The sequence below is a fragment of the Nothobranchius furzeri genome, chromosome 11 (genome assembly GCF_043380555.1).
Source record: "Nothobranchius furzeri strain GRZ-AD chromosome 11, NfurGRZ-RIMD1, whole genome shotgun sequence".
In the NCBI taxonomy this organism is placed as follows: domain Eukaryota; kingdom Metazoa; phylum Chordata; class Actinopteri; order Cyprinodontiformes; family Nothobranchiidae; genus Nothobranchius; species Nothobranchius furzeri.
This window is the reverse complement of record NC_091751.1, coordinates 70698035-70714086: the sequence shown is the minus strand read 5'-3', so window position 1 is coordinate 70714086 and position 16052 is coordinate 70698035. Positions and strand designations below refer to the sequence as shown.

Here is a 16052-nt window from a genome sequence, read left to right as displayed (position 1 = left end):
AGGGAGCCCAAAACCGGAAACGATCACGTGAGAGCCGCTTTACTACTTTCTGGTTACGCTCAGAGAAAGTAGTCCCATGTTTAAACAGCGACCGGAATAAAGAGCGGGTCTTCTTTAGCAGAAGAAAGTTTACTTTTGAAATCATTACAAATGTTCTATATTTATGAAACAAACAGCGAATTACTACAAGAGGTGGGGACGAGACGGGCAGCAGTTTTCCATGGGGGAACAGGGAAAAGGGGGTTATTTCATTGTTTTCGTGTTTTCCTCGTTTTATGTATTATGTACAGTACGGGCCAAAGGTGTGGACACACGTTTAGGAGCAGGAGGTTAGGACCTAAGATGCAGAACCCAGGATGACACAAGGCAGGAGTGGATATGTAAAGTAAAAATCCTTTATTTTGAGGAAGAACAAAAATAAATCCAAATGGCAGTGAGCCAAAAAATCCCAAAATCCAGAGAGTCAAAAACAACACCAGAGGAACGAGCAGACTGAACAGAACAAATAACGCTGACAACAACAATGGACCGACAAGAACAATGAGACAAGGAGGGCTTATATAGACAGGGAGGAGCAATTAGGGAAACAGGAAGCAGGTGTGCGGAGTGAGCTGCTGGAGGAAGGCAGGTGACAACAATTATCTGGATGGGGAAGAGAACCAGTCGAGGGCAGGTAAACCTGACACTATATAAAACACAAAACTAAACCTTAAGACTAAGGGAAGAACTCACAAACACATACACACATACAATGAACTGGGGAACAAGAGGCTGGGGCTACAACTTAAGACACACAACAGAGATGCAGACAAAGGACACATGAGGGCGCTATGAGACACAAAAGGGGAATCTAAAGAGGGATGGAGGACATAAGGAGACACATGGGGAAGACACAGATGCAGACCATGACACATTCAATGTGTTTCCTTTATCTTCATGACCATTTACATTGGGAGGTTCTCACTGAAGGTATCAAAACTCTGAATGAACACACGTGGAGTTATGTACTAAACCAAAAGGTGAAATAACTGAAAACGTGTTTTATTTTCTATTTTCTTCTAAATAGACACCATTTACTCTGATTGCTGCTTTGACCTCCCGACATTCTCTTGATGAGTTCAAGAGGCAGTCACCTGAAATGGTTTTCCACCAGTCTTGAAGGAGTTCCCAGAGGTGTTTAGCACCCTTTATAAACGGTCCTGGTCATGAAGATAAACATAGAATCAGAAGGCGTGTCCAAACGTTTGGCCTGTACTGAATGTTTGCACCAGTTCATCAAAGCAAATTCCCACTGATATGAAATAGCTCGCTAATCTGATTCTCTCTACTCTTCATGTCTTTCTTTACTACATGTTATTTATAATAATTAGCATTTTTCTTGTCTTTAGTCATCCAGAGTCCTGTTAACTCTTATCGTTGTAATGAATGTAAATGACATACAGATACATGGATGATACAACAATGGACACGTGCAGTAAGGCCCGGTTCTGTGAACAGAAAGCAGTTGGGCTTTAGTTTTATGGCTCTCAGAAAACCATTCAGAATGCTTTACTGGCAGCGGTCTCAGGTGTTCTGGTCTCAGGTGTTCTAGTCTCAGGTGTTCTAGTCTCAGGTGTTCTAGTCTCAGGTGTTCTAGTCTCAGGTGTTCTGGTCTCAGGTGTTCTAGTCTCAGGTGTGTTTTGGTCTCAGGTGTTCTAGTCTCAGGTGTTCTGGTCTCAGGTGTTCTGGTCTCAGGTGTTCTAGTCTCAGGTGTTCTAGTCTCAGGTGTTCTGGTCTCAGGTGTGTTTTGGTCTCAGGTGTGTTCTGGTCTCAGGTGTGTTTTGGTCTCAGGTGTTCTGGTCTCAGGTGTTCTGGTCTCAGGTGTTCTAGTCTCAGGTGTTCTAGTCTCAGGTGTTCTGGTCTCAGGTGTGTTTTGGTCTCAGGTGTGTTCTGGTCTCAGGTGTGTTTTGGTCTCAGGTGTTCTAGTCTAATGTGTGTTTTGGTCTCAGGTGTTCTAGTCTCAGGTGTTCTAGTCTCAGGTGTTCTGGTCTCAGGTGTTCTAGTCTCAGGTGTTCTGGTCTCAGGTGTTCTAGTCTCAGGTGTTCTGGTCTCAGGTGTTCTAGTCTCAGGTGTTCTGGTCTCAGGTGTTCTAGTCTCAGGTGTTCTAGTCTCAGGTGTTCTGGTCTCAGGTGTTCTAGTCTCAGGTGTTCTGGTCTCAGGTGTTCTAGTCTCAGGTGTGTTTTGGTCTCAGGTGTTCTGGTCTCAGGTGTTCTAGTCTCAGGTGTTCTGGTCTCAGGTGTTCTAGTCTCAGGTGTTCTGGTCTCAGGTGTTCTAGTCTCAGGTGTTCTAGTCTCAGGTGTTCTGGTCTCAGGTGTTCTAGTCTCAGGTGTTCTAGTCTCAGGTGTTCTAGTCTCAGGTGTTCTGGTCTCAGGTGTTCTGGTCTCAGGTGTTCTGGTCTCAGGTGTTCTAGTCTCAGGTGTTCTGGTCTCAGGTGTTCTAGTCTCAGGTGTTCTAGTCTCAGGTGTTCTAGTCTCAGGTGTTCTGGTCTCAGGTGTTCTAGTCTCAGGTGTGTTTTGGTCTCAGGTGTGTTCTAGTCTCAGGTGTGTGGCTCCTAATTGGTTCCTGACTCAGCTCTTGGACCTAGCTAGCTAACTGGCTGCAAAGTAAAGGTGTTTTTTGGTACTAAATGCTTTTGTAGATTTTTTAATTTATTCATGGTTTTTAGGCACGTTCATGTTTCAAACAGATAAAGGAACTCGACTGTGCTTCAGCCGCCCGGTAAAAGGTTACAGGTGTTCCCACATTAATAAGGCATCAGCAGTAAAATACTAAATATCCTGTGAATTCTGTGTTTCTCCTTCAGACTGCAGAGATAAACGTGGATGAGGAGGCGTACCACTTTGCTGTGAGCGGCAGAGCCTTTGCTGTCATCACAGAGCACTTCCCTGAGCTGCTGCAGAAGGTAAGAAGCTTTGAGACACTTCAGGTGTCTGTCCTGCTGCAGTAACGCTGTTCTCTCCACACGGGGGCGCTGCAGCTCTCCCTGAGAGCCACAGTGTTTGCTCGCATGGCTCCAGACCAGAAGACTCAGCTGGTGGAGGTCCTGCAGGGCATGGAGTGAGTTTCTGTCTTTCTGAAGTGTTTCTGTGTCAGCCTGTTCCTCTCTCACGTGTCTGCCTCCGACCCTCCAGCTACACCGTCGGGATGTGTGGCGACGGCGCCAACGACTGTGGCGTGAGTATGGACCTAAAAGGGGTTTTGGGTCAGTTCAGGTCTAAAATCTGTGATCACACATGGAGACTAGAATAAAACAGATGAAGTCCCCCCCCCCAGGCCTTGAAGCGAGCTCACGGTGGGATCTCTCTGTCAGAGCTGGAAGCATCAGTTGCTTCTCCGTTCACCTCCTCCACCTCAAACATCTCCTGCGTTCCCACCCTCATCAGGTGGAGTCCTGAGCAGACTTTTAAAACGTTCCCAAACTTCTGCAGCCTGAGTAACCGTTCCTTTCCACGTGTGCTTTCTAAGGGAGGGACGAGCGGCTCTCATCACCTCCTTCTGCGTCTTTAAGTTCATGGCTCTCTACAGCATCATCCAGTACATCAGCGTCATCCTGCTCTACTGGGTAGGTCCTGGACTCGTGTCTGACCTTCAGGAGGAACCTTCTGGGAGGATTTCTGATAAAGACGGTACAGGCTCAATGAACCTCTCGTCTCTGATTCTCTTTTTATTTTTCAGATTTTCAGCAACTTGGGAGACTTCCAGTTCCTCTTCATTGACCTCGTCATCATCCTCATCATCGCCTTTACCAGTGAGCAACATGATGAGGAGCTTTTGGAGTTTGGAGGTGGAGGATGACCCTCTAACAGCTTACTTTTGTTTTCCATCTCAGTGAGTCTGAATTCAGCGTGGAAGGAGCTGGTGTGGCGCCGCCCACCCTCCAGCTTGATCTCCGCCCCACTGCTCTTCTCAGTTCTGACCCAGATCACCACCTGCCTGGCCTTCCAGGTCCTGGTTTTCTTCTTGGTCCAGAAGCAGAGCTGGTACGAGACATGGACACCTCAGTCGGAGTGAGTGCCACCGGGTCTTGTTCCGGAAATCATTCAATCTCAGGGATTTTTACAAAATAAAAGTCTCCACCCGTCTGGTCACTCACTTCCTGTCTGTTCTGATGGGACTTGTTGATCATTTGGGTCCTAAAGTATTGTCTTGTGGTTCTGGTTGATGACTACTGTGTGCAGTGTTGAATGTGCTTTTGCGTTGTAATATTTTATAAGTGGTTCAAGGTATTCAATAAACTCTAATCCTCCATAAAAACATGGATAATCAATATAATCGAACGCTTTCATATGTGATTGATGATATAAGTAGGTACTTTGGGTTTGTCGGGGAAACAACTCTTTATAATAATTTGACACAGAAGAAAAATATAGTTTATAAAAATGAATTTATTATAATTCTGCTACTAATGATGATGCGGGGCAAATGATTGGAAACGGCGATTTAAGGTAATATCAACTGAGACAATAACCAAACTTTTTCGAAACATGATCTTGGATGTTATTAAAGTCTAAGTGTCGTAGGAACGAGTGATGTCTGGGCTTATGAAATAATCTGGCAGATTTGGGGCTGTTTAATTAAACCCACCCAACGCCAGTGTGCAGAGCTACGGTACCCGTGGCGACCTAGCTGTCTGGCAAAGTTGGCTCGACATGGCTGTCGAATGGAGTTAGACTTCTGGTATCCAACGGTCGGAGCTTCCTTTAGAACATGAATCAGCTGGTCAGGAGATACCCCCTGGGGTCTGGTCGTTCCACGTCTGATGAGTTGTTTTGCAGATAAAAAAAATAATGGTTTGATCTGGAAAAAGGATGGTTCTTATGCCGCTAAAATTATTCCGCTGAAAGACCAAGGGTCTCATTTAGCAAACACGGCGTAGAATCCTTACTAAAACCGTACTTAAGCTCAGCAAAACAAAAGTACTTACACCAAGTAGGTTGGTGATCTATCAAACATGGAGGACGCACAGCTGCACGCAATCTCCGCTTAATGAATCGGAGACTAACGAGAATATTTCTCAGCTTCTTTTTAGTCACATCCCGCCCTCGCCACTCCCACTTTCTGCCATAAATGGTCAATGCAAAGTGCCTTGTGGATCTCATGCATATACATAAGCCGGCTGTTGCAGCGCTCCGCCAACGACATGGTGACCGTAGATCAAGGCAGATCAAGGAGGCGCTATTTCACAGAAGCAGAAGTTGAGGTACCTGTGGGTGAGGTGGAGAAATGAAAGGAAGTGTTTTTGCAAAACAAATAAGAGAAAATCCACGGAGTGGCGCAGCGTTGCTGAAGCCGTCAATGCTGACTTCTTCAGAGAGATCTGTGGCGGATATAAAAAAAATGGTCCAATCTGAAGGTGGACGCTAATAAAAAAGATGGTTTGCCACCGCCAGAGTGTGTGGCACCTCTGATCCCCCACCACTCACCATTAGGATCTCAGCAGTACTCGGCTTTTATTTGTCTCTAGTTATATGCTGTGGGCCCTTGCATGGGTCAGTGGTTTTAAAGGCTGTTGTGCAAGTACAGCTCTCTGGTTCGCCTCCTGGCTGACGCAAAGCACTTCATAAAAAGGTCGATGATGATGATGATGATGAGTGGAGGGAGGTAGCAGCTCAGCTCACGTAACATGTCCTCTTGTCATTTAGCGCCTGTAACAGGTCCAGCATCTCCCACAGCCTCAACAGGACGGCTCCTGTAGACCCCAAAAACATCAGGAACTATGAGAACACCTCGCTCTTCTACATCTCCTCTTTCCAGTACCTGGCCGTGGCCATCACCTTCTCCAAGGGAAGACCCTTCAGACAGCCCAGCTACAAGAACTGTGAGACTTATTCAGCTTGTTTTCTATGTAATGGGTTGAAACCAGTATCTCACTGGTCCAGTGCAGTTGCACACAAGCTGCCAACAACACTCACAAGTGAGTTTTTAATTTGTCTTGAACTGCTTGCAAGGCTTCTCCGTTTCCAGGCTGGAGTCACAGGCTGCGATACAAGGGCCCTCGTTTGTCGCCCGTACTTACGAACACATCTGAGCGAACTTCGTGGGTAGGACTGGACCTGACCAATTTGCCAGGGGCGCCTCCAGAAAATTTTGATAGGGGTGGCTGGATGGGGTGGGTGGCACAGCAAGTTGAACCTTGTGGTAACTCTGGGAGAGTTTAGCCCGTGGCGATGTGCTGCATTGCTCCTTTATTCATATTTATTAGAAAAGCAGTACGTATCCAAACATTTAACTCAAATTTTACAAACACAAACGTTTCGGAAAAGTACATTTCAATTATTTAAAATGTTATTCCAAATTTAATTTACTATTTTATTTTTTTAGGTTAACTCGCCTGTTGCTGTGTTTACAAAAAGTATGGAGATAAAAACTTCTGAGCAGCGTTAAACATATGTATTTGTTCTGATATTTCTTTACTTATTAATTGTATTTATTTTTGTTTTACAATTATGTCTTGAATAAACAAGATCAATATATGCTTTGACTGAACATGAATATGATTTATGAAAACTGACTTTTCCTGGGGGGTCAGCGCTTTTCTAGAGGTGGCCATGGCCACCCCTTGGGGGCGCCCTTGCAATTTGTACTTGTGCGTAGAAACGTCCCTACATATAAGAACGGCTCTGAGCATGCAGCACCTAGTGGTAGAACAAGGGAGCCGCGGTACTCCACAGCTGTTCCTCAGCCATAAAGTATTTTATTCAATAAATAATGATGGTGGTGGAAAAACAGCTTTTTTACTTAACTGGTGCTAAAACCAATAAAAGACCCATGTGATGGACGGGAATCTGACCTTATATCATGGCTGTTCTGTGTTGGAGGACGAGTACGAGCACGAGTCCGATTCCAGTTCATATTTTATTTTACAGCCACGAGAAACCACCAGAACCTCCTCTGCTCCCCGATCATACACGCCGCGTTGCCACGGTAACCAGACTGAAGGACAGCTCAGTAGAGGCTGCGCACTCAGACAACGTGTCCAAATCAAACAAACTCCAATCAGAAGGACTTCTTAAATATAAACGACAACCCATGACCCTACAATTGATCAGATTCCGGTAACTTTTTTCTGACTGGGACCTCTCCTCTGTCCCGACTGCGTTTAAAACCTACGTAACGTGTTTGTTTCTCAGCCAGCGGCTCGATCTCTCTGTCAGTAACATTTTTTGAGGTATAAAAACCCAGGGAATCCCCTCCTGAGCTGAGGACGTAGCATGACTAGGGATGGGTACCTTTGACATTTGAATCGATTCGGTACTAATTCCCGGTACCTAGGAATCGATACCGGTACTTAACGGTACCAATTTTAGATAATTTTGAGTGTTTAATATTTTAATGCTCTTACATAATTAAATATATATTTTCTCAATATATAACCATATTTGATAAATATCACGATAAATAACATACAACTGTTTGTATTTTAACGTCGTCCTTGTAGTTTTATAAGCTGATAATTAAACTGAAGCAAACATCTTTACTGTGAACTAAATTTACTGTGTATCTTCATTCCTTTGGCCGTCCTTTCTCATTTGATTTTTCCTACTGGGAAATTAGAATTTCCGAGGAGAAAGCGAACGCACCATTAGCTGATAACAACGGTGACAATGGAAGCTAACATATCAAGCTAACGTTATCTTAAACAGTTTATTTAGCTGCTGGAGCAGATTAAAACGATGATGCCTCACACTTGGATCGTTGTCGCTGGTTTCATCTTCACCCAATCACCCGTCGCATTTAGTAAAGTGAAGCCAAACTTTAGAGCGCGTTCATGTTCTTCTAGTCGGAAATTTGGAGTTCCGAGGAGAAAGCGAACGCACCATTAGCAGAACGGAAGCTAGCATATCAAGCTAACGTTATCTTAAACATTTTATTTACCTACCGGAGCAGATTAAGATGAGGATGTCTCACTTAGATCGTTGTCGCTGGTTTCATCATCACCCAGTTACCCATCACATGTAGTGAAGTGGACCCAAGCTTTAGCGTGCGTTCTTTCTACCATGCTGCTCTGTTTACAACTGGCTCGCAGCGACCGACGACATAACGCTCTTGCGCATGCACAGCTGTCTAGGCAAGTTCTCGTTATGAAGGACGGGTACCGAAACGAGGCACCGTTTCAAATGACGTGAATCGGTGCTCAGTCGGTACTATGGAATTCGGTTGGTACCTTAAAAAGTACCCAATTCAGTACCCATTGCTAAGCACGACCAAATATGGTTAATTGAGGGTGTTTCTGTATGTAAATGATCAGATAGGAACATCTGGGTATGCACAGGTGGGATTTATCAGATGGTTGTGAAACGTGCACGAGAGGCGGCTGCATGTTCACACATCATGTGATCAAAGAACATTGTAAATGTCATCCATAGGAAGGAATATAGGACAGTTTCTACAAACGTTTGATGAACGAGGGCCCTCGTTGTTAGAGAAGGTCCCTGCTCCTCCCAGGTTAGTTTTCATGAGCCAGAGGAGTGAGACGTGTTATTTATGCACAGGTCGAGTGGGACGGCCAGGTAAAAAGCTTTTGTGTGCACTTCTGTTGCCATCTCCTCCCAAAGCTGCCTCCAGTTTCTCTCTCTGACTTCCAGATGTGAGGAGGGAAGAAATCAGTCTTGTGAAATTTTCAGCTTTTTGCACGTTTGAACGCTGCGGATGGACATCTAGAACCTTCTCAGTTATAATTGTAGGGTAATTGTGGCGCACACATTACTTTTGTTGTTGATGCAACACTTGTACAACAAACGCTCACAATTGTTGAGTCACAATGAATTAGATTCTCCCGTAGGTTGTGCGAACGTTTCCCAACGAAAAGCCTGTAGAGTTCGTGCAACGACAGGAGAATTTTCCCCGTCTGATGCGTGGTGCACGTGTAGTGAGCTCCTACTCGGCGAGGCAGCCTTAGTGGGTTTTCCTGGGAATTCTGGTGCAAATCAGAGTCTCCCACTAGTTTGTGATCCCAGTTTATCAGATGGAATAATGGCGTATTTAGTCTGATTGTGGTTTTCTCCCATCAGGGCCCTTCGTGTGTTCCTGTGTCGGTCTCTACGCGTTCCTCCTCTTCATCATGCTGTACCCCATCCCCGCCATCGACAGATTCTTACAGGTGAACGTTACGTTCCTGCTCCCTTTTGCTCCTGAACCAACAACCCTGGAGACATGTTCATTTGAGCATTTTGCTGGATTATTCATGCAGCATTCATTGGACCTCCTCCCCAGATCGTGTGTGTTCCCCATGACTGGCGCGTGACTCTGGTCGTCATTGTTGCAGCCAATGTGGTTGTGTCCTTCCTGTTGGAGGTAAGCGTTTGTCGCGCTCCTTCTAGCTGCTGTCTGAATGAATCAAACTCCTTCTTGAGGCTTTTTCTGTCCTCCTGATCAGCCGATTTTTAAAATCCCACTAGATTTTGATCCTTGACATCATCTTGTGGAGGCTTGTTTTCAGAGACAATAAGGGGCCAGAGTCCTGCTCTGCTGACACGCCACAGGTGATGCTGATCTCTGACTCTCTGCATGTTAGAGCTTTGATCTTTTCTCCATCGTGTTCCCTACAGAACACCTACAGAACCTCCCACTGAAGGTTCTAGTTTGTTCTTTGTTGTCACGTTTGATGTGTTTACAGGAGGCCAATGACCGCTGGGGGGCGTCCGTCCTCTCCCGGGTGTTCTGTCGGAGGAAAAAGTCCCCGAGGGGTCTCTTCAGGCGTCTGACTCTGGAGCTGCAGGAGGACACCGACTGGCCCCCCAAACCCTCCACCATCACCTACGCCGCCGTGCCACCGTCTCGTGTCTCTGACCTGCTGTGACCCCCGACTGAGTCGAAAAGCAGCAGCGACTTGACCCTCGCTCTGACCCTTTCTCCCGTTTGACTTTTTAATGTGACATCTCATATCTCAGTAAATATAAGCTGGAGATAAGAAAATGTTCATATTTCTACCCATCACCAACAACATTCAGGGTTCCCGTCGGTCTGGTTATTTGTGGCAAAACATTTCAGTTTCATCCCCGGAGAATTTTTACACTAACCCAAAATATCAATCTGGAAATCCCAAATCCAGTCCAGCTCTATTTATAAAGCACCCAGCACAGGTCCAACGTGCTACACAGTAAAATAGGGTAAACAAAAACAGCACATAAATGAGAATAAAAACACACATACAAATAGAACATAGAAACAGACCGTTCTTAAATATATTAAACAGAGAAAACAACTGAAGAAAAAAGATAAAAACAAATAAAATCAACATCTTACACGGCGTTGAAACTCTGGGCGTTTCTCGATGTCAGGCGCCTTGCATACAAGGACACCGTCCTTCTTGGCCAAAGAAAACAGTTAAATGGAACCATCGACATTCATACTATAGAGCTCTGGACCCCACGTGACTCTCAGTCAGTAGACGCCATATTGGCAGTCAAAAAGGGTAAACAAACACGGATCGTAAACATGAACGGGATCGGCTTGGATTTTACTTCGTCTGAGTTTACTTCACACTTTAAAACCAAAGAAATCGTTTTATATAGTCAGAAATTAAATAGACTAAACATCTCCGACCCTTACCGTGCCCCTGGGATACTTTTGAAAAATGCCAGAAGCTGTCGGAGCGGACTTCTTACCGGACCTGGCCGGGGAACGCCTTGGGATTCCCCTGGAGGAGCTGCCCAAAGTGGCTGGGGAGAGGGAAGTCTGGGCCTCTCGACGCTACTGCCCCCGTAACCCGACTCCGGAGAAGCGGATGAAAATGGATGGATAAATAACATAGATTTACATGTAAGTAGTTTAAATAGAGTGCTGTGCTGTTTGAATGTATAAACTGAACACCAAGAGAAATCACTAGTCTGATTTTTTTCCGTGAATAAAATAAATATGTCAGGCAGGAGCGTCTCAGGATCTGTGTGACATCGGTCTCGGTGAGACAGATAATAGCAATCCAAAGTGCTTTTTATGTGTGATCTGACAATTGATCAACCATTGCTTAAAAATGAAATACAGCTTAGCCGGTTAATTGCTGTGATCATAAAACACGTAAACGGCAGCACGCAGAACTCACGAGGCAACGTTTTACGTGATGTTTACTTGTTGCTATGAGTAATAAGACAGAAAAAGCCACGCCATAATAAGTTTAGGAAGCCCACTAAGAATCGTAATAAAAGCATTTAAAATAAATACCATACACAGTTGAGGAAACGTTGGTTTAAGTACCTGATAGGAAGTGGTCGCTGCATAAGCGAAAACCTTTACTCTCGGGATCCCACAGTTTCATTTTAGCCCGGTCACTAGCGCGTTTTATTACAATGATCCAACGTTTGCGGCGCTCCGGATCTTGGGGAATCCTGTAGATGACTCATTCCTTATGTCGTCCGTGTCTGTTCTGCATCCTGGGGCACAACAGGAATCTACCGTATTTCCTGTCTGATTGAGTTTTCTGACAATAACAAATAGTCCAGCTGCGGGCTTCTGCCTGCCAATATGGCGCCGTTTCGATTTGAACTGTTGCATGCCGGGAGAAGTGACGTCAACTCCCAGAGCTCTATTGGAATGGAACAGACTTGCGTCAAGTGACCGCGGCTTCCACGGCAGTCACGTAACGTCACGTGACACGGGAGATAACGTTATATTTTATACGTATTAGTTTCAATATAAATATATAACGTGCCTTTTACTTTTTGAATTGTGTATATGTTTATTAAATTAAATATATAAGTGAGTTACTACCCGCTAGCCACTGAAGCTGCAACTGCTAAACAACTAACCAACCATAGATAACGTCTTTGGATCTAAAAAAAAACATTTTAAATTAGCTGACTTACTTTTAAACTTGAAAATTGTCCCCGAAGTAGCTGCCGGCTTCTGATCCGCCGTCCATTTGAAAATACTGCGGTGTATTCTGGGTAATTTTTGACCAAGGCTAGGCTACAAGACACCTCCCGTGTATCCTTATTCACCTAGCTAAACGGCTAACAAACGGAGAACACACGCCTCGGTAGAACGTGAACATTGGACCCGATTGGAACACGTCTGTGCGGCACCTGATGACGTATCTCCTAGGCAACCGGGGCGGGGCCAAGACATCAAGGCGAGGTTCCTCTGAGTATTTAGCCTTTTCCACAATCTGTCTCTGGTATATTTGAATTAGTGTCAATTGCACTTTATTTGTTAATATACATTTAAAGTAGTCTAGTTTTTAGTACCTCTTGTCAAGGATGCAGCACAACAAAAACAGAACAAGTGCAGTTCACAAATTCAAAGTTCGCAGAAACACGAGTCAGCACTGCACGGACGCTCGTGTTCCCAACAACACGCTGAAGTTATGACACTGAATTTTTATTCTGTCAAATTGTGTTTCAGATTTTTCTTTAACTTAAAAGACACGAGCAAAAATTCTGCATCAGAAGTGCATCAAAATAATAAGGTGACCTCATGGTGGCCCAAGCCAAAGTCCTGTGGCTTTTATCCAGTCCAGCTACGGTTCCCTGATCACGTGACACTGCTGCATTTGGCTGTGCCGGAACAGTCTCGACTTGGAAAGATATGACTGAGTCTTTCTGGTAGTTTGAGCAGCTTCTTTACTTGACCGAGTTACGATAGCTTTGACTCGGGTCGAGCAAGTCGAGCACGGAGCCCAGCGAAGAAGCCGCTTGGCGGCGGAGACGCTCCCCGTGTGCACTGGTGTGCAGCGATAGTCGCGAGTAAACCGTTCCACGCCGCTGATGCTTCCGGTGTAGAGTAGGATTAAGACGCCCACCAAAAGCAACACTTGACGGTTGAGCCCATGAATGTTAAGCGACAGTGTGACGTAGACCTGTCGGGTTTTTCTAATCCTAGAGTTTCACCGTTTGTTAGCAGCTGATGCAGGAGGAAGGTGTAGGAGACTATTTTCATGTTCAGCCTGCATGAAACACTCAAGCTGTTTATACAAAACAATGCCGTCAATTTGCCCAATCCCATGGCGGCATCAGGGCGCCTTATGTCGTTAATGAGTGGTCAGACGGTGGTAATGTGGCACAATCGTGTCCTTTTGTAAAAGAGTAGGCGATGGCGGCATAAAGGGGGTGTGGGGGCGGTCCCAGCACTGCGATGGACTTCTGTTGATCTTGAACATCACGTGCTTTTAATTACGATTGAAGCTGCGATGGTTAGGTTGTGTAACAAGCTGCTCCTAAAGGCGTCCGTCCCCATCAGTCCCTGTGCGGTCTCTGAAGATCTGAGCTCCAGCTCCAACAGAGCGACGCTCACGGAGCGCCGCGGCGCTCCCGTTTGCCGTCTCTGCTGATTTGTTTAAAAGCAAACTTATTGCCCGTCTTTACTTTCATTTTTAATAAAGTTGCTCGGCATTAACTGCCCATGTCATCATGACACCGCCCTCTGTTGCATCGTGGCGCAACAGCCATTTATAAGACAGACCATTACCGTAATATCACTACCAAGCGAGGCGGAATGAATGCCGCAAATTCGTGCCACGCTATGCCGGCATGGTGTGTGTTGTACAAAAAAGGCTTCAGACGTGTGCAGAGCACGTTTCACAACCCTAACACCCCCCCCATCCCAGGATAATGTTTATATCAAATTCAAATGGAAATGTGCTAAACAAGTGTTCAACATGGTGGTTCGTCGTGTTCATATGTGAAATCGTGGTTTCCCAGATGTGAAGCCTGCTTCCTTTGTCCAGCTTCACATTAGAAACACGTCAGTCATGCATTCCACAGTTTGACACGTCACCTTCACGTGTGTTTTCCTGTTTGCTGAAACCATCTCAACTTCTTTCTTCTGAGCTACAAACTTCAGATGCAAGAAATATTTGAGTAAAACGGATGAACTGTTGTGATTCTCTTATCGTCTCGTGAACGGTTACAGCCGACTGTCAACAGGATGTTTTACCAACAGTCGCCTCCTTCAGGCACTGATCTTTCTATGGATGATTTCTAAAATTGTTGCATTAATGCAACCAGCTGCTAGACCGTTAGGCTGACTTTCCTGACATGGTTGTTGCGTTAGCTTCGTTTCCTATTCTTCCTGTAGAAGAGCCAACAGCTGACCGGAGCCGTTAGCTTCAGAAACTTTGCTGTGTTGTGGAGATCACATGAAATTTGGCATTATTAAACTTTTAAAGACTAATTCCAATTATTTTGAAGCTTTTTTCTTTGTAAAAATGATAATTACCGCTATGTGAAGGGCCTCGGTGTGGAGAATTTGAGTTACTTGAGGAGTGGTGAGCTACCAGCTGGTCTTAGAGCAGCTCGTTGGGGTGGACTGTAACTTTGACACAGAAACAGGAGTAAATATCTGACATCTCCACACCCATGACCTGATTTTAACTCCGGTTATGAACCACTTAAACTAATGGAAACTGTAATTCCAGTGAAATGCTCCTTTTAAAGAACCGCTTTGGTGTTTGCTCTGCAGAACTCCCATGAAATCCACGTACACGGGTGCATTAAGCCGCCTTGCAGACGTCGTGGGGGGCTGACCCTGGTCACACTTTTTCAGCCAAGACTCACTGATCAATTATGGGCTTTCCCAGCCTCCTCACTGCCTGGCATATGGGCCTTAAGGGTGCAAGAGTGGAGGAGAAAGAGGGGTATCATTTCATGTGGAGATCAGGGCCTGCAGGCTGTGAAAGGCTGGATTTAGGGGGGACTGAAAGAGGGAAGGGGCTCCTCGCTTGTACCAGAAAGAAAGGAATGTCCCACAGATCAGGGAAGAGTCTTTCTGGGGGAATATTCATGATGAGGATGAGGAGGCATCATGAATTCATGTGTGTCTGACAAGAGGATCATCTTTTGGCCGTGCAGTTTTGCAGAAAGAGCTGCCGCTCTACAGAGGAACGTGGGTTTTGTGCACTCTGCTGTATTCTCTTGGTTTTGTCAGGCGAGCAGACGGAGACCGCAGGTCGACATAAAGAAGCTAAAACACACACTCTTTCTTCCTCGCAGCCAGCAGCTCACCCAGAAAGGTTTTCTCCAGCTTGTGCTCGGCCGTGTGCGCTTTCACGGTTCTCTTCCTTCTGTCACCAACGCTGGTTTTACGTGGCGGGCGCCTGCTGTCAGGGTTTGGATGCAGAGCGTTTCATCTTCTGTGTTAACGGCAGTTCCAGTCAGAGCGTTCAGGTCCTCTCTGGACCTCCAAAGTTTGCTTCAGTTTTTAGAAAAGTCCCGGACACTCTGCAGGCCTCGGTGTTGATTAATAGTCGGGACACAAGGCCAACCCGATGCTCACTCACGGCGGGCCTCAGTTTAGAGATAGCACAAAGGCGCGCTCATCTGGTAAAAGGTCTGTCACCCACCAGACGGTCACAAAGCCCCTCTCCCCAGTATGGGCTCCCTACCCAGGCCTTCGTGGCGTCACTGCCCCCCCCCCCCCCCCTTCATTTATCAGTCCGTCTCGGCCTGAAAGGGCTCTGTGGTTGGTCAATAAATCCAGTGATTCAGGGGGTGGACAGTTGCAGCCGTGTTAACGTTTGTTCACAGGCTTGTTGGAAGGACGGGCCCCGCCCCGCCGCTCTTTGTCTGCCGTGGTCTCTCGTCAGGTTAGAAGTCAATGGAGGGCCTTGTGCGGAGGTGGCGGGGGCATGGACGGAGACGCCTCTCACATGGAGTTCACACAGGGGGAGGATTGCTTTGGATCACTGCGGCGCTTGTTAGCGTGGGGCCACACAGCATCTCAGGGCTGTTTGGCCCCCTCTCCCTCGAGGGCCCGTTCGATCTCCAGCACTTTAAACAAACGGATGGTCGAGGCTGCAGGCTTGCATCGTGGGTAAGGTGATCTGCACTCGGAGGCCTTGCAGCGACTGCGCTGAAAAGGAGCGCACAAATGTATCTCACCATCTCCTTCTCCTGACCAGACTCACAATAAAATGAGGTCAGGGCTTCATTTGCAGCGATTGTAAATCCCCCGTTTAAGCTGCAGTCAGATCGGGCCGATGCAGGTTGGTGGCCCCTGGTGAGGCCGTACCGTCGCACAGTTACGACCTCGCCTCGGCATCAGCTGAGCCAAAGCATGGGAACAACGGGAGAAAGGGGAAA

At 46.2% G+C, this 16052-nt stretch overlaps 2 protein-coding genes across 10 annotated transcripts in view; both read left to right on the top strand.

Moving 5' to 3' along the window:
* The window catches only part of LOC107397019 (polyamine-transporting ATPase 13A3), a 54630-nt gene extending 44603 nt beyond the window's left edge, over positions 1–10027 (top strand). For 6 of the 9 annotated variants that reach the window (XM_054734431.2, XM_054734428.2, XM_015976875.3 and 3 more), the window contains 12 exons: positions 2843–2941; positions 3017–3096; positions 3171–3213; positions 3313–3422; positions 3505–3601; positions 3715–3787; positions 3869–4046; positions 5682–5857; positions 9051–9139; positions 9253–9333; positions 9438–9521; positions 9656–10027. In XM_054734431.2, the coding sequence (XP_054590406.2) occupies positions 2843–2941; positions 3017–3096; positions 3171–3213; positions 3313–3422; positions 3505–3601; positions 3715–3787; positions 3869–4046; positions 5682–5857; positions 9051–9139; positions 9253–9333; positions 9438–9521; positions 9656–9838 (1293 nt within the window). In that variant the 3' untranslated portion in view covers positions 9839–10027. Of the gene's footprint in view, positions 1–2842; positions 2942–3016; positions 3097–3170; positions 3214–3312; positions 3423–3504; positions 3602–3714; positions 3788–3868; positions 4047–5681; positions 5858–9050; positions 9140–9229; positions 9334–9437; positions 9523–9655 lie in introns of those variants that run through there. The other 3 variants (XR_008559890.2, XR_011515529.1, XM_054734433.2) reach the window with 3 other exon arrangements.
* Positions 647–2631, top strand: LOC139073190 (protein SON-like). The gene is made up of 6 exons (XM_070556141.1): positions 647–673; positions 1516–1672; positions 1720–1905; positions 1989–2213; positions 2261–2485; positions 2531–2631. The coding sequence occupies exons 1-6, from the start codon at positions 647–649 to the stop codon at positions 2629–2631; spliced, it is 921 nt and encodes a 306-aa protein (XP_070412242.1).
* Positions 10028–16052: the final 6025 nt, after the last annotated feature.